This window comes from Ceratocystis lukuohia, assembly GCF_044167205.1.
Source record: "Ceratocystis lukuohia strain C4212 chromosome Unknown Supercontig5_pilon, whole genome shotgun sequence".
Taxonomy (NCBI): Eukaryota; Fungi; Ascomycota; class Sordariomycetes; order Microascales; family Ceratocystidaceae; genus Ceratocystis; species Ceratocystis lukuohia.
Genome location: NW_027263524.1, coordinates 1,231,395 through 1,252,888, shown reverse-complemented (window position 1 = coordinate 1,252,888; position 21,494 = coordinate 1,231,395). Strand labels below are relative to the sequence as shown.

The following is a 21,494-nucleotide window of genomic DNA, read 5'->3' as shown; positions in this document are numbered from 1 at the left end:
CCTAGCCTGATGATCACTGGATAATGGCTGGGGAGGTTAAAAGACAATCTCACTGCTTCCTTTCCGGGGGGCCCAGGAGAAAGCTTAAGGTTGCGATGGTCCAGAAGGCTGGACGGAATACCTAGCAATAAGGATTGGGGGGGGGGGGGTTCATGGGGGGGCTTTCCAGGAAAAAAAGAAAGTGGCTTGGTTTCCTTTCTTGATAGTTGGGCTTCTGAAAAGTTGTTTTAACCTGGACATGCTCGTGATCTCTGGATGAATAGGTTTGCTCCGGTTCTTGCTTCTTCTCTCTTCTCTGCACATATTTGTTTTTCTTGCTTTTGGTTTGCTACTTATTTGTCTTTCGTTGAGACGCTTTACGACATTCCCTTTTGTTTGCAGGTCGAGATCTTTTGTTGCTCGACGTCCGTTCTTTGGTGTGCTTTGCCTGGTCTGTTGCTTTCCTTGTGCTTCCGACCTGTCTGTCAGTCCTTTCCGTGTGATACTATTCAAACTACCTGTGTTGCACACATTTACAATTGCCTCTTTTTTTTTTTCCCTTCATCTTTCGTTTTTTCACGCTTCAACGCCGACAGTATTTTCAGATTCAACGACAAAAGTTTGAAAGACATAATTCGAATGATATAGCAAACGAAACCTCCAAGCGGCTCTTGCGACAATCTTGTTTGGTGCTTTCATCTCAACTTTGTCGTTCGTTCCGAGTAATTTTGTCTCAAGACCAATCGAGTTATTTCCCTTTTCTGGCGAATTCTGCTTGGTTCCGTGATCTTACCTTTCTCTGACTCTACCTCTTTGCTTCGGCCGGCTTGCTGTTCTGAGTAGTTACCTCACACGTATTGCCATTTTTACCGTTGGTGTGCGTATTGGTGCTGCTTGGATTTCCTGCTACTCCGGAAGCATTGCGTTTGACGATAAGACTGTACGACATCACGCAACTACTAAAACTGGTGCCGGAGGACGGAGTGTCCTTTTCATGAAGAAAAAAATTTCACGACAACTTGATGTTTTGATTTCTCTTATTTTCACGATCTTTTCTATTCTTTTCATTATTCCAGCAAAAACAACGACGTTCATTTCTTGCTCTATTTTACGACCTTTTTTTTTTTTACGCCTTATAAAACATTGTTCACTTGTGAGAATTAATCTCTTATATTTATTTTAGAGCACTTATTCTCTACTTTTTTTTTTGTCGGCCCAGGCCCTATCAACTACGCCCTTGTCTTAGCCCGCCGCAATATTCTTTTTTCGTTCTTTTTTTTTTTTTTTTTTCCTGCCGCTCTATTCTCCTTGTGGCGTCGCTCTCCGAGATCCCTGGTCTCTTCTATTCTGGCTCATGATCTTGATCTAAGATTAGGACTCATTTTCCTGCTCCCGGACCAACGATAGCTATAGAGGACTATCCCTGTTGACTGGTGTCACGAGCTAGTGCTAGCTTCTTGGTTCGAGCTTCCAATTTTGCAGCAATTTCTGGGCCTCTTAAGTAGATGAAAAATATGTCTTCCTCTCATCCCCCAAGAACTCCTTCTCAAGCCCGTTCTGGGTCATCTCGTCGTGACACTTGCTCATCAGTGTCGTCTTCTTCGCAACTCACACGCGGTATTCGAGTGGTACCATATTCGCCTCCTAGAGCAGCTGACAGCAGTCGAAGTCAGCGATCATCTGTCGCATCGCAATATACCGGTGCCAATTTGGTTGTGGATGATACGAGCAGATTGGAGGCAGACAGCGACTACGATAACGACAGAGAAGAAGAAGACTATCGCATCGAAAACACTGACATTGGCAGCGACTGCGACTCTGACTCGGCTGGCGAAAATATCTGTCCCGAAGACCTTCAAAAGAACAACGAAGACGACCTGTTTGGCTATTGGCCGGAGCTGTCTTTTGATTTTTCAGAGGAAACCAGTTCTTCTGAACCTTCTTTTCAACCCATCAGCTTCAGTCAACAAACATCTTTATTGATGGCCGACGAAACAGTCATGTCTGAAGCCAACAGCACTCAGTCTTCTTTTGGCGACCTGCAAGCCACAAATAGCAGTCAGGTTTCAGGCTTGTCCGGTACCCAGGTCTCTCAAGCCCCTGGCGCTAACACCAGCGTATACAAATCCTCACAATGGGGTGTTAGTGCAGTTCCAGGGAAGGTTAGCTCTGACTCTAGGGACGTGACAGTGCACCACGACGATCCTCCTGCCTCATCTTCCTTTTTCTCTTCCTCATCACTATCGTCGGCCTTTGACCAAAGTCAGTCAAAGTCTACTCTTTCATTTCAAGCACGCAGTAGAAGCAGTAGTAGCGTTTCTGGCGATCAAGAAGTACGACCTAGTACAGCCCATAAGCGCCGGAACCTTCTAACTGTATCCTCCAACGGCAAGACGTTTTCTCTGACGCCCTTGACGCCAGTATCTGGCTCTGGATCTGCTTCTACTTCTATTTCCTCTCCCTCAGCTTCAGCTTCTGCTTCCTCTCCCTTAAGCGCATCTGCGTCTCCCTCGAAGTTGAAATCCCATCCTCGCTCGCAATACACAAACCCCAACTCTTCTCCAAGACCGTTGCCTTCAGTGCCGACTACGCCTATTGTTGTTGGCATTCCCTTTGCGACAGAGAGCGATCTCTCTTCTTCCTCACTTCGAACTGCCTCTGCCTCCATAAACTCCGTGTTTTCATCTTCCTTATCCTCCTCGAGTTCAAGCACTATCCGCCCTGTCTTTGACTCACCCAGACTGAGCTCTAGCGCTTTCTCGTCGTCTACAACAACTTCTCGCGCCCCGTCTTGTCACCGCCACCTAGCCGAAGATCCCTTGGTCCCTAATAATCGGCCCCCTTCGGCTGCCACTTCCTTGAGCTCGCCTGTGCTATCATCTCCCACGTCAAAGCCCGAAAGCCGCCGTTACTCAAGAGACAAACTATCTGAAAACGAGCCCGACTTTTCACCTTCCTCCATCACCGTCGTTGATCCTGAGTCTAGCACTCAGCGTATGGTTGGTGGCTTGCGCCAGGTTCCACACAAACCCCAAACTCTGCACACCGACGGCCTTGAGCTTTCTTCGCCTACTGTTGCCCGATTTTCTGTGGATGCGCAACCTGTTCTAGCTGGTATTTCTGCTTCTGGCTGTCGTGACGCTTACACGACTGACAACAAGACTGCAGCCGCCTATAAAAGATCATCTGTTTCTACCTTGGTAGCAAATCCTACGGAATCATCAACAGCATCTGCGTATCCTGATCTACACGAAAAGGCTTCGTTTCAGTCAGAAACTACCCTCTCAGAAACAAGTAATTACAAGATCTACGCTAGGTCAAGCTCTCCTCCGATTCCCGACGCCGAGGACACACTCAGTCTAGCGCCATCTCTAGACTCGAACACCAACGTCCAGATTCTTGGCCATTCTTCTCCCCCAGAGTCCGTTGCTGCTTCGATTACTGACGATCTCGATTTGACTATATTGTACAGCGACGAAGAAGAAAACTTTATAGTGCACAACGTTTCTGAACTTGCACCTTCGTCTCCCCCTAATTCACCCCCTCTCTCCCCTTCCACCTCTGTGCGCCTGCAGCCCGAGTTTTCTCAGGAGAGTCTCAGAGTTGCTCCCTTGCGCCCTGATGTTAAAGTCAAAATCACTCCTGCTTCTCGTCCCCTCTCTGCGTCTTCTGATTCTAACGAGACTCTCCGTCACGCACCTTCTGCCGAGTCTCTTAGTAGCGCTTATAGCCTAGAAACTGCACAGTCTTTAATGGCAACACCTGCTGCCCTGTATATTCAACGCGCCTCTGTTCTTAATATTTCTAGTCGTTCCGGCACTGCTACATCTGGATCTGCCTCGACATCTACGCAGTCTCTTTTAAATTCTGACGACATGTCTCAACAACATTACAACGAGTCTTGGAATCGCTATTCCACAGCCTCCACCGTTAATGACGAAGTTAATAACACTGATATCCCTAATGCTGGGCCATCCCTAATAATATCGCCTATCCAGGCACACCCCCACAAGTGGAGTGATCAACTCTCGACAGTTATGTCTGAGAGTGAACCTTCTACTACTGTCCCTAATTCCCCCGTTTCACGCTCAAATTCTATGGCTTCCTTTGCCAACTCTCACGCTGGCCGCCTCAGCATTGGCCATGCAAGCAGCGTAAATTCGCGCAGAATGCCTAGTATTTCGTCTTCGATTGCTGTAAATCTGGAGAGTGGTGCTGGTAGCAGCTCTTGGTCTCACTCTAGAAGCAATAGTGCTTCTGTTGAGCGCCCTCAACCTACACACCAGCGATCGCCAGTCCTTCAGATTATTCAGCATGTTGATGAACATGGCGACGGACTTGGCGAGCTCAATACCCTCCAATCTCGACCTTCACGCACTCGCCTAGGAAGCATTTTCTCCAACATGTCCTCCGACCGTGGCTTGCACTCTTCCTCAAGTTCTCGGGGAAACAGCAACCTATCTCCTTCCTCGATTCCTACATGGGCTAGGTAAGTATTCTTGCTATATGATAGTATTTTAGGGGTACAAGATGCTAACAAAATTTCATAGACTATACTATGGCAGCGGTGAACGTCGCTTCCTTTCACCAACATCCGAGTGGTCTGAAGCTGGCGATAGTCGACCTGGCTCTCGTCAAAGCTCTGTTGCTGGCCAGAGACCATCATCTTCTGGTGAGCCTATTGAGGCTACACAAACACGTAATACTCATGTTCGGCGATTTAGCATTCGTGCTCAGATTCGCAAGCAAACATCTAGCATTTGGTCACCCCACCTGCGTCAGGATCGTCGTACCATCATGAACAGATACAGCAGCATGTGGGATCCGCCGTCTGTTGCTTGGTCAAGTGGAAGCGGAGTTCTCGGACGTCGTAACATTCAGGTTGTTAGCTTCATTTTGGGATTCATTTTCCCATTCGGTAAGTTTCTCCATACCAAAAAAGTTCACCTCAGACTATATCTAGTGGTATTCGATTTGCTAACACGAGACCATTTTTTCTGTATAGCTTGGATGATAGCCGCTTTCCTCCCCCTTCCTCAGTCCGCCTCTTCTATCAAGGTGATGGAAGAGGGACGTAACCGAAGTGGCGATATTTCAAGCATCAATGAGCCCATTGTTCCTTCGCAACCGCAATTCGATGAATCACATCATCTGCGGATGCTAGAGGCTGCTCGATGGTGGCGCCGCTTGAACCGATATATGTCTGTTGTTGGCATATTGGTCATTGGTGCTGTAATTGCCTTGATCATAATTGGCGTCAGGTCATAAGACGAACTTTCTGCACCATCTATCTCTTGACGATCGATCTTCTTGCCATTCTTTGTTATATATACGCCCCCCGAACGCCATTGTTTTTATTTCATCGCTTCTTATGCGCACGCATGGAATCTCCCGCGTATATGTGGGCGGTTTGTACGACTATTACAATTCCTATTTTTCTGTTCATTTTTTTGGTTGAATTTACTTCACATTATTTATCCCCTGTTGGGGACTAGCTTTCCTTCACACTAAAAGCTTTTCTTTTAGATATCATCATTCCCATCAATGATCTCTGGGTACAAAATCCGAGTCTTGATATGTTTTCTTGTTTCTTATTCCCCCCATCAATGTCAAACGACAAGCACATAGCATTTAGCATAGCGTTATATTTATCTTTGATTCAACCGTGATGAGCACGCACTGTAATCTCTTTTACTTGCTTAGACTGGGTTAACGTAAGTGCATAGGAAGTCGTGAAACATGGGAAATCGGAAAGAAATCCCGCAACTCCCTTTGCTTTCCCTTTTTCAACTATTTCTCAACCACCAAGTATGCCACAGTTGAATAAAGAAAGAAATATAGTTCTCGCCCTTCAGGCCCTTCGAAATGACACAAAATTACGCATTTATCGCGCTGCAAGGATATACAGAGTCCCGCCTAGTACCCTCTATGATCGATATCACGGCAAGCCTTCTCGAAGCGATATTGTCCCTAAATCGCGCAAACTGTCTGATCTAGAGGAACAGGTTATTGTTGAATACATTATCAACCTAGGGTCTCGAGGATTTCCCCCTCGGCTTCGTGGCGTGGAAAAAATGGCCAACTGACTGCTCGCCGACCGCGACGTGTCACCTGTCAGCAAACGTTGGGCTTCTAACTTCATCAAGCGACAACCAGACCTCAAGACGTGTTTTAATCGTAGATATGACTACAAGCAGGCGAAATGCGAAGATCCAGCCCTTATTCGCGGTTGGTTTAGGCTCGTGGAAAGCACAATTGCGAAGTATGGTATCAACATAGCTGACATCTATAACTTTGATGAGACTGGCTTTACCATGGGCGTTATTGCAAGTAGAATGGTCGTCACAGGCGTGGAAAGACATGGAAAGGCAAAATCAGTTCAGCCAGGAAACCGAGAATGGATGACCGTCATCCAGGCGATCAATGCTGAAGGCTGGGCAATCGCGCCGTTCATCGTGGTCGCAGGCCAATATCACCTCGCCAGCTGGTATCGAGAAAGCAACCTCCCGGACGATTGGGCTATTGCGACAACCCATAATGGCTTGTCTGATAATGGGACAGGTCTTGAGTGGCTAAAGCACTTTGACTGACATACCAAGGGCCGATCAACCGGTCACTATCGCCTTCTGATCCTTGATGTGCATGAAAGCCACCACTCAGTCGATTTTGAGCAATATTGTGAAGACAACCACATAATAACACTCTATATGCCAGCTCATTCATCTCACCTACTTCAGCCTCTTGACGTCGGGTGCTTTGGGCCGCTTAAAAAGGCCTATGGTCGAGAAATTGAGCATCTAATCAGGTGCTCAATAACTCACGTTTCCAAGACTGATTTCTTTCCAGCCTTTTATGCTGCCCACCAAGCAGCTATGACACAAAGTAATATCAAGGGGGGTTTTAAAGGGGCCGGACTTGTTCCATTGAATGGAGAAAGTGTGATATCAAAGCTACTATGGATGGGACTGGGAAGACTACAGTGATGCTGTGCTAACTTGGTTAAGTTTGTTGCAGAGTTTCCCTAGAGTTTGCGATGTGAGTGTTGGGAGTGTACATTGCTTGGGTCTATGCTGAAGAACATCTCGAACAGGGACATTTTGCCTTTGGCGTTTGCTCTTCGTGTGCCACGTATTCACCTGATGCTTTTTTCAAGTGGAACTGGAATCTCCACGACGTAATGTTTGATTCTCTTCACACATGATGTGCAACGTATCTATCTACATGTGCTGGATGTGGTTCAAGTCTACAACAGAGCCCAACCCACCTGCGATTCACAAAAGTTCACAGCGCCACGCATATGCAAACTGAAGCCTGGATTTGACTAGTGGTGAACCTAAACACTTTACCATTGATGATACTATGGACTATCTTTACAGCACAACTGAGGAATGGTATAGAAATATGGTGAAGAATTCGTACTTGAACGGGGTTGCCTACAGCGCTGATAAGGTCAATGCCAACGAAAATGACCCTAGCAAGTGGATCAACCCTCTGGAGACACGTATGCCCCTTGCTCCAAGCCTCAAAGTCTACTGCTTCTACAGAGTTGGCAAAGCCACAGAGCGTGCTTACTATTACAAGAAGTCTAATTCCATCCTCAACTCCCAGCCCAATATTACTATTGACACAAGTGTCACTGAAAACCACATCGACCATGGCGTTATCATGGGCGAGGGAGATGGAACTGTTAACCTATTGAGTACTGGATACATGTGCAACAAGGGCTGGAAGATGCCACGATACAACCCCACTGGGGCCAAGGTCACAGTTATGGAGCTGCCACACAATCCTGAGGCAATGACTTGTTCTTGATGGCCTTGAGCGACTGGTAGAACACCAAAGATATTCGTAGAAGAGTCTCTGTTTACTTTTTCTGTGAAAACAGGTCAGCAGATTCTTGAAAATTTCCAGGTGGGCAGGCAAATACGTAGGTAGATTCTGAAAAAATTGCAGGGAGGCAAGCAAATACGTAAGTCGATTCTGTAAATGTAGCAGGCAACCAAGTGAATACGTATGTAGGTTGCTATTTAGTAGGTAACTATGTTGCCTATTTCAAGTACTTGCCTGTTATGCTGAGCACGTCACACCCTGAGGTGTTATACGATTGGATAGTGTAGGCAAAGGAAGAGGGAAATAGTGCTTCTGGGGGGAAACTGCCTAAATTTTATATTGACAACACAAGCTGCACTTTCCCAGCTTGGTTCCATTTGACTACACTCCATTCAGCTCTTTTAACCTACACAAACTTCGCTGCCTGTCTTTCCCCCTCTTTTTTCTCCTTGCACCATTTTCCCTTGGACTCTCTCTTTTTCTCTTTTTGCATATGCTTTCAGTGTTATATTTCGATTTCTTCTCGCCCCCCCCCCTTGTTTTGTCGATGAGTGAGCTGAGCTGTCATCAAGCTCGCTTTTTAGCTGCTACAAAAACATTGGTAGCAGCAAATCCAGCAGTATTCCCTCAGAATTTTGCCTGTAATTGGCGGCCAGCTTGATCATTTGGGCTTAGTTCATCATCCTGTAAGCCCATTAGCTCATGTATGGTTTATTTCTTTTGACAGAAAGTATCCCCTCTTCTCTTCTCTCTCAATCTAACAACCAAATCCATAGCTCTCAAAGCTTCCTCAAGCTACTAGTATCAACCTGCCACCTCCTAGTGATAAAACTCGACCAAACTCCCTTTCTTCGTCGTCTTGCTAAGGGGAGGGTTTTACTTTTCGCCATGACTGAGGCTAGCTCTACCTCCACAGAGGCACGCGAGCTTGAGCTCGTTTCTAAAGTCGAGTTTCCAAAGTCAAGTTTGCTATTTTGAATGTAGCTACTGATGAAGAAAAGCTGCAACCGCTATTGACAAAATATCTCATAGCCTTTATTCTGAAGGCTACAAGTGAAAACGTGTCCATTTGTGTTCGTGTGATTCATTTCGCCTATAAACTACAGACGTTTATTAAACCCCCAACGTAAGCTACTGCTATCCAGTCTTCCAAACTGAACATCACTCAATGCTAACAACAATATAGGATCGTTCTACTGGTAGCTTCCCTCTTGGATCAGCTCGTGAAAGCTGAAAGTGCAGTTTTGAAGCAGCTAGACATTCTCTTTATCCGCCGCAGCTTGCCTCGCCTGCTACCAGAACAACGTCATGATCTTTTTCCAACCTTTCTCGTATCAATGGCCTGAGAGAAAGACGTCAAGTTTGCCTCTATAATGTTCAACTTTCTTCTCAGAATCTTGCCTGACATCAAGCTTCCCTCTCAGGACACTGTCGAGGATAAGGCCCTCAGGAAGGAGATCGGCATACAAGAGTCTGACACCCAAGTTATTTCCAGATGGCTTGGCCTAGTCTTGCTGCTCAGAATGCCTGCAGGGGATAAGGTGTGTCAAGAGAAAGTTGAGGCTTTTAACGCCATGTGAGCATTGGACCTAGAATTCCTACAGCCATGGAGCCCAGAGATGGAACTCCCATATCGCCAGATCTCATTGACAAAGACACGCGTGATATCACTCCTATCAAGCAGCATCTTTACCGATCAGGAGAAGTTTATGCCAGCTCTCTACGCCTCCTCTAGCCCTGACTCCAATGTTTCTAGCCCTGGAACCAATATCATCAAGAAGCTCAACGTTAACCTGGAAGATGAAGAGATTGCACGCAGGCTCTGGTACCGACACTACCCTACAGCCTTTTGCCTACGAGATAATTGGAATCTTGAGCAAGGCTATCCGTTTTACCTTCCAGCAAAAGCTTTCTCTCGCTCAATGGCTGTTCCAGTCTCTGTCAGAAGAGACGACTCCAGAGACAGTCGTTGATATTGAAGGCGCATTATCTATACTGAGCACCTGATTTAGGCCAGACGAAAAGACTTCTTATGAGGAACATGAGTCTTTTATCATTCCAGACTGACCTCAAGACTCATGGGACTGTGAGAAAGTACCTTTCACTTCCAGAGAATAATGTGGTAACCTGCACCTTACTTTACTGTGCTCTGATTGGTGCCTTTCATGGTGTGTCTGAGACTGTTGTGGAGGAATGTCTCAGCTATGCTGTTCATATTTCTTCAATGAGCCCATCAGATGCCATATCCACTGTTCTTGAGCGTTTGGAGCCCACTGCATTCTGGCCTCTTCTACATTCACCATGGAAGGAAGTATGATCTCTCACTGCCCAGGCCTTTGGCATTATGCTAGCACATCCTGCTACTTCTGAATCAGACTTTCTGTTAGACCATGGGCCTCTGGAGAAAGGGCCCTTCTGAAACTCTTCAGAGTTTTTTCGACATCTCCTTCTGCTCTTGTCTTCTTTTTTCCTTTTTTTTTGGGGGTTTTTCCCCATGACCCCCTCTCTTGCTTCTCTTCCTCCCTTCCTTGCTCATCCTCCCCTCTCTGTCCCCTGACTCCTCCCTCACCTCATCATACCCTCTCTGTGTGCAGCTGTGCTGTGTGTGTGTGCAGGCTGTTGTAGGTGCTTCAGGTTCTGATGTAGCACGCTAGCAATGTACTTTGTTGCTTTTGTGTTTTTCAGTAGCTTGTCTGTAAACCTTTGGCTCCAAGGCCTTGGTAAAGTCCTGCACGTCCATATGTGTCCTCATTCTTTGGGCTGGTTGCATCGAGTGCATTTGTGTGGGCACTGATGGTTGAAACAGTTGTGGTACTGGTCAAAGTGTCCATGTCCTGTCCTGGCAGCCAGGTTGTGCCCCAGTTCTGTTCTGTCCAGGCCTTTATAGCCCGACACGCAGAACGGGGGGTTGAATGGGATACTGTCAAGTGGGTGGTATCCTTCCTGCTCCTTCCACCACTTCTTGTACTCCTTATGCAGTTGGTCTCTCCTCCATCTTTGTGCCCCTGCCAGGCTGGCACAGGGATCAAAGTTAGACCTGAGGCATCCAAGCTTGGCTTGTGCATCAGCTTGTTCGTTTCCCTCCAGGCCTACATGTCCTGGGACCCAGAGCACTTGGATGTGTCTCCTGTCATCCTTGCTCTTCCATGTGTTCAGGGCCCTTTTTGTTTCATCAATGATGTCCTGGGAGGTACTGTTTTGTGTTTGTGGGTTGTGTAGTTGGTCGACTATTCCTTGGTTGTCCAGACATATCCAGATTTCCTCAGCGTCCTCGTGTGCTGCTGCCTGCCTAGCTGCCTCACAGGCTCTGTACACTTCTGCGTCTGCCACCTCCATCCATTTGCCTAGAGCTGTGTGTCCTGTTTCCAGGGTAGCTCCATTTGTGGTGGTGACCCACCCTGCTCCTGTGTTCCCCTTTATGTCTTTCGAGCCATTGGAGTAGGCTATCAGGGTCCCTAAGGGTGCCATGTTTACCTCCTCTCTGTGTTTCTCTGCTTCTCTTTCCTTGCTGAGCCACTTTCAAGGGGGCATGCTTGGCCTGGTGACTTTCGGTCTCAGTGTTGTGTGGGTTTCCATTCTCACTGGGAGCATTCTTCATAGCCTTAACATGACTGGATTGTACTGAGCTCCTCTCAGTGTATGATCCTTGTCCAGTGTGTGCCAGTGTATAGCTTCCCTTCTTTTTTCGTCCTCCCACATGAGTTCGATTGGTGGGAAGCTTGCTGTGTGATGTAGGCACTCTTTTGGCATTGTGTAGTACATGGGTAGGGCTGCCCTCAGGCAGTTTCTGATTGCGACGTTGAATTTCTCTGCTGCTGTTTTCATCGTTTCAGTTCCCATCCACGCACTCGTTGTGAAAAGTGCTTTGCTCATCGCACACGCCTGGGCTGCGTTCAGCATGCATGCTGTGTCTGCTCCCTTGTAGCACCCAGCCAGATATCTCAGGCTGTTGGCTACGCAGTTGATGCTTGCTGTCGTTTTCATGATGTGCCTGTTGAAGAGGAGGCCGGCGTCGAAATGGAGTCCTAACCATTGCATTGACTGCTTTTTTGGTGTGGGGTTCACTTCGCCTAGTCCCTCAATCGTGACGGATGGATTGTCAGTGATCCTTCTTCTGCCCTTGATGTGCAGGAGTATTGATTTTCCTGGGTCTAGTTCTAACCTGTTCTGTACTGTCCACTCTGTCACTGTCTCCATCAGTGTTTTGATTTTCTGGCAGTTGTCATTGAAAGTTTGGCCACTAACTACCAGCGCCCCATCATCTGCGTATCCCAAGAGATGAGGTATCCTCCTGTAGATGGGAGCCATGAAAAGCATGAAGAGAATCAGCGAGACTGGAGAGCCTTGTGGGAGGGAGCCTCCTACTCGCTTCGTTGTCCAGCCCTCCTCTGTTTGCATGCAGGCAGTCCTTCCCTCCATGAAACTTCTTGCCCAGCAACATAGTTTGGTTGGCCATCAGTTTTCAGACAGCTGTCTTTCCATTCTCTCTGGTTCGACTGCGTCGTATGCTCCTTTTATGTCGAAGGTCAGTATCGAAGTAACTCTTTTCCAGTACTACGCGTCTTCTATTCTTTCGCGCAGCTCAATGAGGAGGTCTGTAACTGCCCTCTTCGGTACTGCACAGATGTAGTTCCATGGGATGATCCTTTTCTCTATTGCTTCTTCCGCCATCCTCTTAGCCACGGCTCTCTCCAGGCCCTTTCCCAGGGTGAGCAGGAGATATATGAGTCGATATGATCAGGGCTCATTGTGTGGGCGTCCCGGCTTTGGGATCACGACCAAGTCTGCCTTCTTGAAAATGCTGGGGTGGTTCCCGCTCTCCAAACAAAGGTTGTATAACTTTGTTATCATGCTGCCTAGCAGTTCCTATGCTCTTTTCCAGACCTCATTCGTGATGCGGTCTGCTCCTGGGGCTGTATTCACAGGTTTTCACAGAGAAGCTTTCACTTCCTCACTGGTGAGTGGTGACCATTCATTTGCCTCTGGGTTGGGCTCGTGAAAATGCCACTCCTTTTCTGTGTGTTCCTTTGTGTGTGTCTCCAGGAGAAGAGCCACTGACTCGGCTGTGCAGATGGTTTTCGTTTGGTCTGGTCTCTGCAATAGAGGGATACCCCTGTCTGTCTTGTCGTCGGCCCATTTAACTGCGCGGAAGACATCCTTTGGTTCTTTCAGGTCCACAACAATCTTGCTCATGAGGGACTTTTTAGCTTTCACGATTTCCCACCTCATGGCTTTTTTTTGTTTCTTGTACTCAGTCCTCTTCTCGACGTCCACAGGTTGATTGCGATAGGCTGTTCGTGCACTGCGCATTTGGGCGTTCTGTTCTTTGCATGCATCGTTCCACCATGGTTTGAGCGCGATATTGGAGGGCGTTTTTGGGGTTGACGCCTCAAGTGCTCTTTCCACTGCTGCTGTCAGTTCCTTGGCTATGAGCTCCAATTTGTTTACTTCGTCACTGTTGCTCTCCAGAAGCTTTTCCAGTTGGTCAGCTTCTCGTTTGCATTCTGCGACGAAGGTATTGGTGTTCATTTTCCTTAACCTCCATTTTGCCTCGGGTCTTTTTCGGGCTGCCCTTGCTCTCACTTTGACTTCAACAATCTCGTGATCACTCATGCTTCCTGGTATTATGTTCATACTGGTTACCCATTTACCCACTGTGGCTTGAGGTGCGATGACTAGGTCTATGACTCTCCCATACTTGTGTGTGGGTTCTTCTTTGTCGTTGAGCATGGTGAGGTCATTTTCTGTCATCCAGTTCTCTAGGATCTTCCCCGCTTCATTTTCCATGGGGTTGACATCCCAGGTTCCATGGTGTGCGTTGAGGTCCCCCAGTGTAATCCATGCGTTGTCTTTTTCTGTTCGCATGAGTTCCTGTAGTCCCTCTCCCGGCCTTATACTGCCTGTTGGTGCACTGTATGCCCCTATTATTTGAAGTGTTCCTTTCGTTGTATTTAGACGGATAGGGCACAGGTCTGTGTGCGCTTGGTGCATCTCCATCGTCTTTATGTTTTTTCGTACATAGGCAAAGCTTCTGGGGCGGACCTCCCATCTGTCTCTCGGGCTGTGTCAAGTATATTCTGGGTGGTCCTTTGTCCTGTCCTTACGCAGTCCGATCCAGGGTTCTTGTACCAATAGGACATCTCCTCTCTGCCTGGCAGCATTTTGTAGTGTCTCCTCATGGCTTGGTCCCCTTTTTCCTGCGTTGACGCTCCAGATTGTTAGGTTCTCTAACATTGGTCTTGTTAGGACTGGGTTGGTTCTTCGTTCGGCTCAGGGTCAGCCAGGGACATTATTTTCCTCTTTTTACGGGCTTGGCTGTCTTTCCCACTGGTGTCCTGAGTCTTGTCTGCTGGCTCTGTCACCGTTCTCTCCGCGTGGGCTCCCCTTTTGCATTCGGGTTCCCCTGCGGAGTGGCCTGCTGTTTTACAGACAATGCATGGCGCAGGAGCTCCAGAGTGTTTCTTTTCGGGGTGGTCTGGGCTTCCACAGAGCCTGCATCTCTGTTTTGCTTTACACCCCGCCGTGGGGTGTAGTTCCCAGCAGGTGCGGCATAGGGGCAGTGCTGAGGTTCTGCACCTCTTTATGGCCTTGACTTGGCCTCTGGTCTGTTTCGCGATTTGCTCGGAGAACCATTGTTCGGCTCTGATGGGCACGGGGCCCTCCTCACCGAGCACATAGAAGTCCTCCAGTCCTGTGATCCGTGCGTGGATCCACTTCTTCTATACTTCGCATGCCTTCGCTCTGTATGCGATCCTGGCTCGTTCCATGTTCGCATCTGTCGCTGTGCTTTTTTTGGTGTGGAATGCCCAGCCAGAGTTTACTTTCTTTGTGCCTAACTCTTTGGGTGTCCCCCCAAAAGTCTTTGCTAACTCACGGTTTGCCGCCTCTTCTTTGCCTTCGGTCGGTCCCTGAATGAAGACTCTGACCATTTGCTCTCCCTCCTTGCTGGGAGATTTGATGGTTGTCTTTTTCTGGGCTACCGGCTGTTTGATCCCTCCGGTGGCCTGCTTGGCAACTGTCGCGTACGTCCTTTTCCCACTCGGCGCCTCCTGCTTCTGGGCAGTCGTCCACTTGGGCTTTGTGGCCTTGCCTGTTTCCGGACTTTGTCTCTTCTTTTCGGTTTGTCCAGGGTTTGGGGCGTGGCCCCTGTGCTGCAGCTTCTGGAACGCTGCTCTGAATTCGGCAGAAACGTGTCCCGCCAGCATCCTTACGTCGGCATCCCCTTTCACCATTGAGATGGCCTAGTTGCATATCTCTGGGATTTTTTCCACCAGCCAGAGGTATACCTTGCCTTTCATTTCCACCTGTTTCTTTTCCTCGGCTATGTGCTTCATGGCCATTGCGAGGTTGCGTTCTTTCTCGGTGGGTGGTCCACTGTGCTTCCTCTCCTTGGCAGCCTGTTTTCCCTTTGTTGTTTCCTTCTTCTCCGGCTGCTCCACGTGCGCGCCGGTTGTCGTTGGCTCCGCCTGCGGACTGGTTTCTTTCTCCTCCGCCTCTACACCTGCTGTGCTGTTTGTCGTCTCTAGTAAGGGTTCCTTAGGGTTATTTCCTTTTCCTAAGGTTGAAGGAGGTAAGTTTTTTGATCTCTGTTGCTAAAAGACACGGGTTCTAAGGGCACACAGGCATCATTGAATGCTATCTTTGATGGTTTGCTAACCCTCTGGACGGCTAGGCTTTCCATCCCCCCTATCACTGGGGAGAGCAACGTCAAAGAGATCATCAAACTGCTCTTGACTCATGCTAAGAAGGGTAATGAAAAGGCAATTACTTGTCTAGGGCGCCTTGCTATGACCCTCGATTATACCGATACCGAGGCTATCGATGCCAATAACTTCGTGCCTATGATTTTGGAGGAACTCTTCAAGCTGCATGAATTGAAAGGTATTGAAGTCCATTTCACTATTGGAGAGGCTATTGTTGCTCTTACTGCTGGATGGGATGCTGATTCTGTGAAGCTTCTAGTTAACATTGATTCGTTTTCCATTGCCTACATGACGCCAAAGCGTCCTCATCTCTTGAGTATGGTTTTGGACAGATTAATTCAGAATACCAAGGACACCAAGCCCTCCCTCCTCAAGGCCTCTGGTGTTTGGCTGTTCAGCTTTGTGCAATACTGCTCTCATGTGACAGAGGTTCATCAGCGTCTACGTGAGGCCCAAGCCTCCTTCATGAGGCTACTCAGTGCTCATGATGATATGGTACAAGAGACTGCTTCACGTGGTCTAACTTTGGTGTATGAGAAGGGCGATGAGGCACTCCGGACGCAGCTATTCGAAGACCTTGTTTCGGCATTCACTGGAAATCAGACTCGGATGAACGTGGACCAAGATACAGAGCTTTTTGATGCCGGAGCTCTCCCAACTGGAGACGGTCAGTCGGTGACATCATACAAAGACATTGTGAATGTAGCTTCCGAAGTTGGTGACCAGACGCTGATCTACAAATTCATGTCTCTTGCTTCAAATGCTGCTACATGGTCCACCTGCTCGGCTTTTGGCCATTTCGGTCTCAGCAACATCATTTCTAATACTGAAGTTGATCCGAAGCTCTATCCTAAGCTTTACCACTACCGGTTCGATCCAAACCCGAATTTCCAACGCTCTATGAACAACATTTGGAAGGCCACGGTCAAGGAGCCTACCGCAATACTCAACCAGCACTTTGATCTCATCATGGAGGACCTACTCAAGAACATTGTAGGCAAGGAATGGCGGGTTCGGGAAGCCAGCTGTTCGGCCATCTCAGACTTGATTCAAGGCCGCAAGTACTCGCAATACGAGAGATATTATTCTACTCTCTGGGTTGTGTCCCTCAAGGTCATTGATGACGTCAAGGGAAGTGTTCGAAAGGCCGCCCTCGATCTTTGCATGGTGCTATCCAAGACCTTGATTCGCACGCTAGAAAACTCCTCGGAAAACACGTCCACCAAAGCTATGATGGGGCAGGCTCTAGAGTTTTTGCTTTCTGACAAAGGAACCGATAGTTCTATCGAGGATGTCAAAGTATTTTCCACTGTTATGCTTCTCGATATCTGTAAAAAGGGTGGTCGAAATTTGCGCCCTTATACTCCGCGTCTTGTCCCCCATCTTTTAGGCCTCCTGAGTAATATTGAGCCCGATGTAGTAGGCTATGCGTACCAAAGGGTTAGCCATGACACCAAAGAACGCATTGATAAAAAGCGCGCCGCTCTCGCCAACCGATCGCCACTTTCTGAAGCTGTGGATGAATGCCTTCGTTTCGCAGATGGTCCAACCATCGAGGCACTTTACCCTAATCTCGAGGCTACTATCAAGTCCGCCATAGGCATGCCTACCAAGATTGGATGTGGGCGTGTTTTGGGTACCCTGTTCACTCGACATGCGATGGACGTTAAACCCATGAGCGGGAAGCTGATGACTCTTCTTGAAGCACCTGTTTGATAGCAATGACGAGGTCAGTAAGTCATACGCCAAAGCAGCAGCCTATGGAATGCGTGTTGCTGGGGCATCTTCAAAAATGAAGTTTTGCGAGAAGCTCATTGACCGTTACTTTGCCGCCGAGGATGAGAAACGACGTCACAAGGTTTCGGATGCTTTATTAGCACTGTCTAAAACGTCGATGGATGTGTTTACAACTATGGAATCCATTTTGCTTCCATTCACGTTCTTTGCTAGTCACGACGTAGACGAGTATTGTCGAACCGTTTTTATTTCCATCTGGGACCAACATGGTGGAAGTAACAGAACAGCGGCTCAGTATGTCCCTGAAGTTGTTGGTTTGGTTGAAAAGGCCCTCGAAACATCCAAGTGGGATATGCATCACACTGGCGCATTGGCGATCTCATCATGTCTCTCAGTAGTGTCGCCGAGGCTACAGGCCAATTTTCCGACGCCAATATCAAGTTAATCTGGCCCGTTCTCGATAAAGTGTTGGCGTTGAAGAGCTTCACTGGCAAGGAAAAGGTTCTGGAGTCATTCCCAGTGTTTGTCGAGAAGGCCAATTGTCTCCGGAAAGACGACGCGCTAGCTGTGGCTCACCAGAAAAAGATTGCGCTATGTGAAGCCAAACGCAACAATGCCGAGTACAAAAGCCACGCCTTTCCCATGCTATGGAAGTTTGCCAATATCCATACTGATCTTGATCTACTTGACGAAATTGCAACCGTCGTGACTCCGTCCCTGGATGACCTTACTTCCTAACATGAGGACAAGGTCGGTATTGATTCAACTGACTGGGAAGCCAATGCAATCCACACAGACCTAGCCGCCAATGCACTCTCTGCCCTTGCACATGGATACAGCATCAACAAGCTCTCTGAGGATCCATTCGCCATAGTCTCCACTATCGTCACACACACAACACTGTACCTCACTGAGCCTAGTCTAGCCCCAATCCGTCGCAAGGTGTGGTACCAAGCCATCGCCGAGCTCATGGTCAAGGCATCTGCCGTGCGCCCTTGTCTTGATGGTGATTTTGCTGTAGCAGACAGGTTACTTCAAAGCTTAGACCTAGAGACTGTTGAGGTTGGAACAGAAGCGCAGCGGATTGCGCGTGTTGCAGCGTTAGAAGCCGTGGTCAGTGCATGGAAGAAGGGTTTATTTGGCGAAACTGGAAAGGAGGAAAATATTAAGCTACTTACAATTGCACAAGCTGGACTAGAAAGAGAGAGAGGCGTAAATGTGCAGAGGCGGTGGCAGAAGGTTCTGGACCAGCTAAAGCAGCTGAATGAATAAGCCTAGCAAATGGTTTAGAGTCCTATGTTAGTGGATTGAAGTGAGCGTAGGCGATAAGCATGTCTCCCGCTCTCAATAAAGAAAATATAAATATATGACGTGATGAATGGGAATGATATAGTAGTGAAACGACACTGGTCGAATTTTTGGTATGAAGTGAACAAAAACAACGAAAAACGTTTCCCGCTCAAATAAACGGAAAATAGATGACATGGTAAATGGTAGTAAGATAAGGATGGGTTGAAAATCAGGGCGTTAGGTTAAAAAACATCACTGTAAATCAATAAAGACTGGTGGGGGGTGTTGTAAGGAGTAACTGGAGTGAAGGAAAAAATAGCGATGAAGTCAGGTAAAGAAAGCATGACAAGCATTAAAAGAGACTGTAAGCGTGGCAATAGGAAGAATAGATCGGGGGTGTTCATGTCTCTCACCAAATATGTGTATCGCCAAGACTGATATTACTGTCCAATGGACTGGGGCCTTGATTCTGTCCGTCAAAGGCGAGGCTTGATCCCAAGGCTGGCGGTCTGAATGAGTCGTTGTCCGAGTACAAGTTTGGGGTTGGCGCAAGCACTGCTAATCCTCCACTCGGACTGCTGGCCCCAGACGATTGCGTAGTTGAGCCTTCACCACTAGGAGGTTCATCATATATCCATGGGTCCAATAGTTTAGAAATGAGGCTAGGATTTATAAACTTGGCATCTCGGGGAATACCAGTGATGTGGAAAGTCCGATCGGTAATAGTAGATTGAGTTCCAAGATGGTCTTGACGTATGTGAAGAATACAGCGAGTGTGTCGGTCAACCATATATAGGGTCAGGAAGGTGAAAAAGTATGTAAACGCCAGATAAGATCCAGTAAAAATCTGCAGCTTGGCGCCGCCAACACAGGGATGATCATTATGTGTAAGATCAGTGCATTGGGTAACAGTTCTGTTATTATCAACAGAGCTTTCGTCCCAAAGGCTGTGTGTCTGCACCTGTAGTTTGGACTTCGCAACACCATCTCCAGAAGGGAACATAGTACTGTTTATAGGCAATAAGACAGTGAGGGCGAAAAAGAACATGATGGAGAAAAGACAGGCAGACATTTTAAAAAAGAGCAGGAAAACAAATGCATCGAGGCCAGTGGATGCAAGAACTTGTTCGTCAGTGATTCGGTATAGAGCAGGGATCCATCCGAGGAAGGTGTTAGGCAATGTTGGGAGACCTATCAAGGAATCTAGACGGCGTTTCCACGCTGAGTAGAGAGTCGCCCATCGCATTCTAAGGAACTACAACTCCAAGAATGACTATCAGTATATGGTTTTAGAGATATGTGACACATGATAAAAGTGAAAAAGGAGGCATGTAAATACTTACGCAAAAAGCTAAAAATGAAGGAGCACCTAGTGCTACCGAGATCCAAAACGAGAATTGCAAATCGCCTTTTCCAGGATTCACAATGGACTCGCCTGAACAGTTTTCTTGGACTTCTGAGTCTCCGACTGAGCGCTTCGCTAGCAAACATAACACATCGTATACAGCTTCCAATGCAACCACAACCATTGTAGTTGCAAGCTATAGGTTGTCTGCCATGCTTTATGTAGCACTGTGGGTGGGTGGTACGTGTTGTCAGCCTGGTTTTAGGGTTAGGTTAATAAATAATAATAGAGCAAACAAGAAAGAAATTCAGGGGACAATACCGAGAAGATATTTAGATAAAAAAGGCGCAAAAGATGTTGAAAAACCAAGTAAACCCAAGCAGTTGATGAAGAGGAAATCACAAGGTTGGCAAGGTGTAAAAATAATGGCCTGGAATGAGGCTGGACTGGTTTATGCCAGGCTGGGAACCTTAACCAAGCTTGAGTGCGTTGTCAATTTATAGACAGGGGTGATAATGCACAGTGGTATCGATTGGATTGGGATCATACAGTCAGCCATAGGCCAGCAGAAGAGGCAGGATGAGAAAAATAAAGTGATGACAAGGCTAACTTTGGGAATGAAGTAGCCATCTATGAGTGTGGACAATCTTGAGAAGTTTTCACGAGAAAGAAGAGGGAGAGGATCTTCTTCCTTGTTTATAGATTTTTTTTGTTGGGAAAAGCCACCCTCAAATGGCAGGAGCGTCGTAATGTAGAATGAACTGGACAATGAAAGAAAGGAAAGTAAATACACAACCCAACCCCTCAGTTTGCTGTGTTGAGGGAAAGGGCGACAATGATGGAAAGGAAAGAAGGAGAAAAAGCGCAGAAAAAGAAACACACAATGATTAAAGCACCTGCCTTGACAAGTCAAGCAAGTGCATCTCAGACCTGGCACTGCCATTACAAGGCAGCTTCTCTTACAGGATACTATGTGGGTGATAATTCCCTGAATCACTGCATCTCTGCACATCGACAAAGCTGCTATTAGCGAAGTGGGAAAACTTCTCAGACAAGTACACCCCCAGTAGATGCAAAAGCCAAGATGCCATACTCTGCCAGTTGACCACAACTTATTATTGATGACATGGAAACACTAATGTAAGTTCATAGGAAGTCGTGAAGCATGGGAAATCAGAAAAAAATCCCACAACTCCCTTTACTTTCCCCTTTTCAACTATTTCTCAACCACTGAATATGCCACAGTTGAATAAAGAAAGAAATATAATTCTCACCCTTCAGGCCCTTTGAAATGACCCAAATTTACACATTTATCGCGCTGCAAGGATATACAAAGTCCCGCCTAGTACCCTCTATGATCGATATCACAGCAAGCCTTCTCGAAGCGATATTGTCCCTGAATCGTGCAAACTATCCGATCTAGAGGAACAGGTTAAAGCTTGATGTGCAGCTACGGACTCCAACACCGATCGAGGAGGAGGCCGGCCTCCCCGACCCTTGGGTTTCTAAGACGCCAAAGACAGTGCTAGAAGCCAATTCTCAATCTGAATATCTTGAAAAGCGAGTTAGAAGGCATCAAAGCAGCTCCCCAACACCAATTATCCAGGCAC

The 21,494-nt window shown here is 47.4% G+C and overlaps 8 protein-coding genes across 8 annotated transcripts; 5 read left to right on the top strand and 3 right to left on the bottom strand.

Annotated features, from left to right (window-relative positions):
• Window positions 1-1,493: 1,493 nt before the first annotated feature.
• HOO65_050302 (uncharacterized protein) lies at window positions 1,494-6,569 on the top strand (the record flags this gene model as incomplete). The annotated part of the gene is made up of 4 exons (XM_071003075.1): window positions 1,494-4,468; window positions 4,530-4,897; window positions 4,985-5,240; window positions 6,161-6,569. 4 exons carry the CDS (start codon window positions 1,494-1,496, stop codon window positions 6,567-6,569), a joined length of 4,008 nt encoding a protein of 1,335 aa, XP_070858361.1.
• A 769-nt stretch (window positions 6,570-7,338) lies between these two features.
• HOO65_050301 (Phospholipid diacylglycerol acyltransferase) lies at window positions 7,339-7,791 on the top strand (the record flags this gene model as incomplete). The annotated part of the gene is made up of 1 exon (XM_071000841.1): window positions 7,339-7,791. One exon carries the CDS (start codon window positions 7,339-7,341, stop codon window positions 7,789-7,791), a length of 453 nt encoding a protein of 150 aa, XP_070858360.1.
• A 1,391-nt stretch (window positions 7,792-9,182) lies between these two features.
• HOO65_050300 (Proteasome-associated protein ECM29 -like protein) lies at window positions 9,183-9,782 on the top strand (the record flags this gene model as incomplete). The annotated part of the gene is made up of 2 exons (XM_071003538.1): window positions 9,183-9,350; window positions 9,414-9,782. 2 exons carry the CDS (start codon window positions 9,183-9,185, stop codon window positions 9,780-9,782), a joined length of 537 nt encoding a protein of 178 aa, XP_070858359.1.
• Window positions 9,783-10,557: 775 nt separating this feature from the next.
• HOO65_050299 (putative double-stranded RNA/RNA-DNA hybrid binding protein) lies at window positions 10,558-11,713 on the bottom strand (the record flags this gene model as incomplete). Its single annotated transcript, XM_071003446.1, has 3 exons — window positions 10,558-11,231; window positions 11,284-11,531; window positions 11,658-11,713. 3 exons carry the CDS (start codon window positions 11,711-11,713, stop codon window positions 10,558-10,560), a joined length of 978 nt encoding a protein of 325 aa, XP_070858358.1.
• A 1,025-nt stretch (window positions 11,714-12,738) lies between these two features.
• On the bottom strand, window positions 12,739-15,548 carry HOO65_050298 (uncharacterized protein; the record flags this gene model as incomplete). The annotated part of the gene is made up of 7 exons (XM_071003176.1): window positions 12,739-13,730; window positions 13,828-13,870; window positions 13,914-13,960; window positions 14,324-14,500; window positions 14,684-15,050; window positions 15,096-15,364; window positions 15,467-15,548. 7 exons carry the CDS (start codon window positions 15,546-15,548, stop codon window positions 12,739-12,741), a joined length of 1,977 nt encoding a protein of 658 aa, XP_070858357.1.
• Window positions 15,549-15,596: 48 nt separating this feature from the next.
• Window positions 15,597-17,228, top strand: HOO65_050297 (Proteasome component ECM29; the record flags this gene model as incomplete). The annotated part of the gene is made up of 1 exon (XM_071000840.1): window positions 15,597-17,228. The coding sequence occupies one exon, from the start codon at window positions 15,597-15,599 to the stop codon at window positions 17,226-17,228; it is 1,632 nt and encodes a 543-aa protein (XP_070858356.1).
• A 76-nt stretch (window positions 17,229-17,304) lies between these two features.
• HOO65_050296 (Proteasome-associated protein ECM29 -like protein) lies at window positions 17,305-18,521 on the top strand (the record flags this gene model as incomplete). Its single annotated transcript, XM_071003423.1, has 3 exons — window positions 17,305-17,524; window positions 17,578-17,954; window positions 18,000-18,521. The coding sequence occupies 3 exons, from the start codon at window positions 17,305-17,307 to the stop codon at window positions 18,519-18,521; spliced, it is 1,119 nt and encodes a 372-aa protein (XP_070858355.1).
• Window positions 18,522-18,948: 427 nt separating this feature from the next.
• HOO65_050295 (Calcium permeable stress-gated cation channel 1) lies at window positions 18,949-19,785 on the bottom strand (the record flags this gene model as incomplete). Its single annotated transcript, XM_071000839.1, has 1 exon — window positions 18,949-19,785. The coding sequence occupies one exon, from the start codon at window positions 19,783-19,785 to the stop codon at window positions 18,949-18,951; it is 837 nt and encodes a 278-aa protein (XP_070858354.1).
• Between the last annotated feature and the right edge of the window lie 1,709 nt (window positions 19,786-21,494).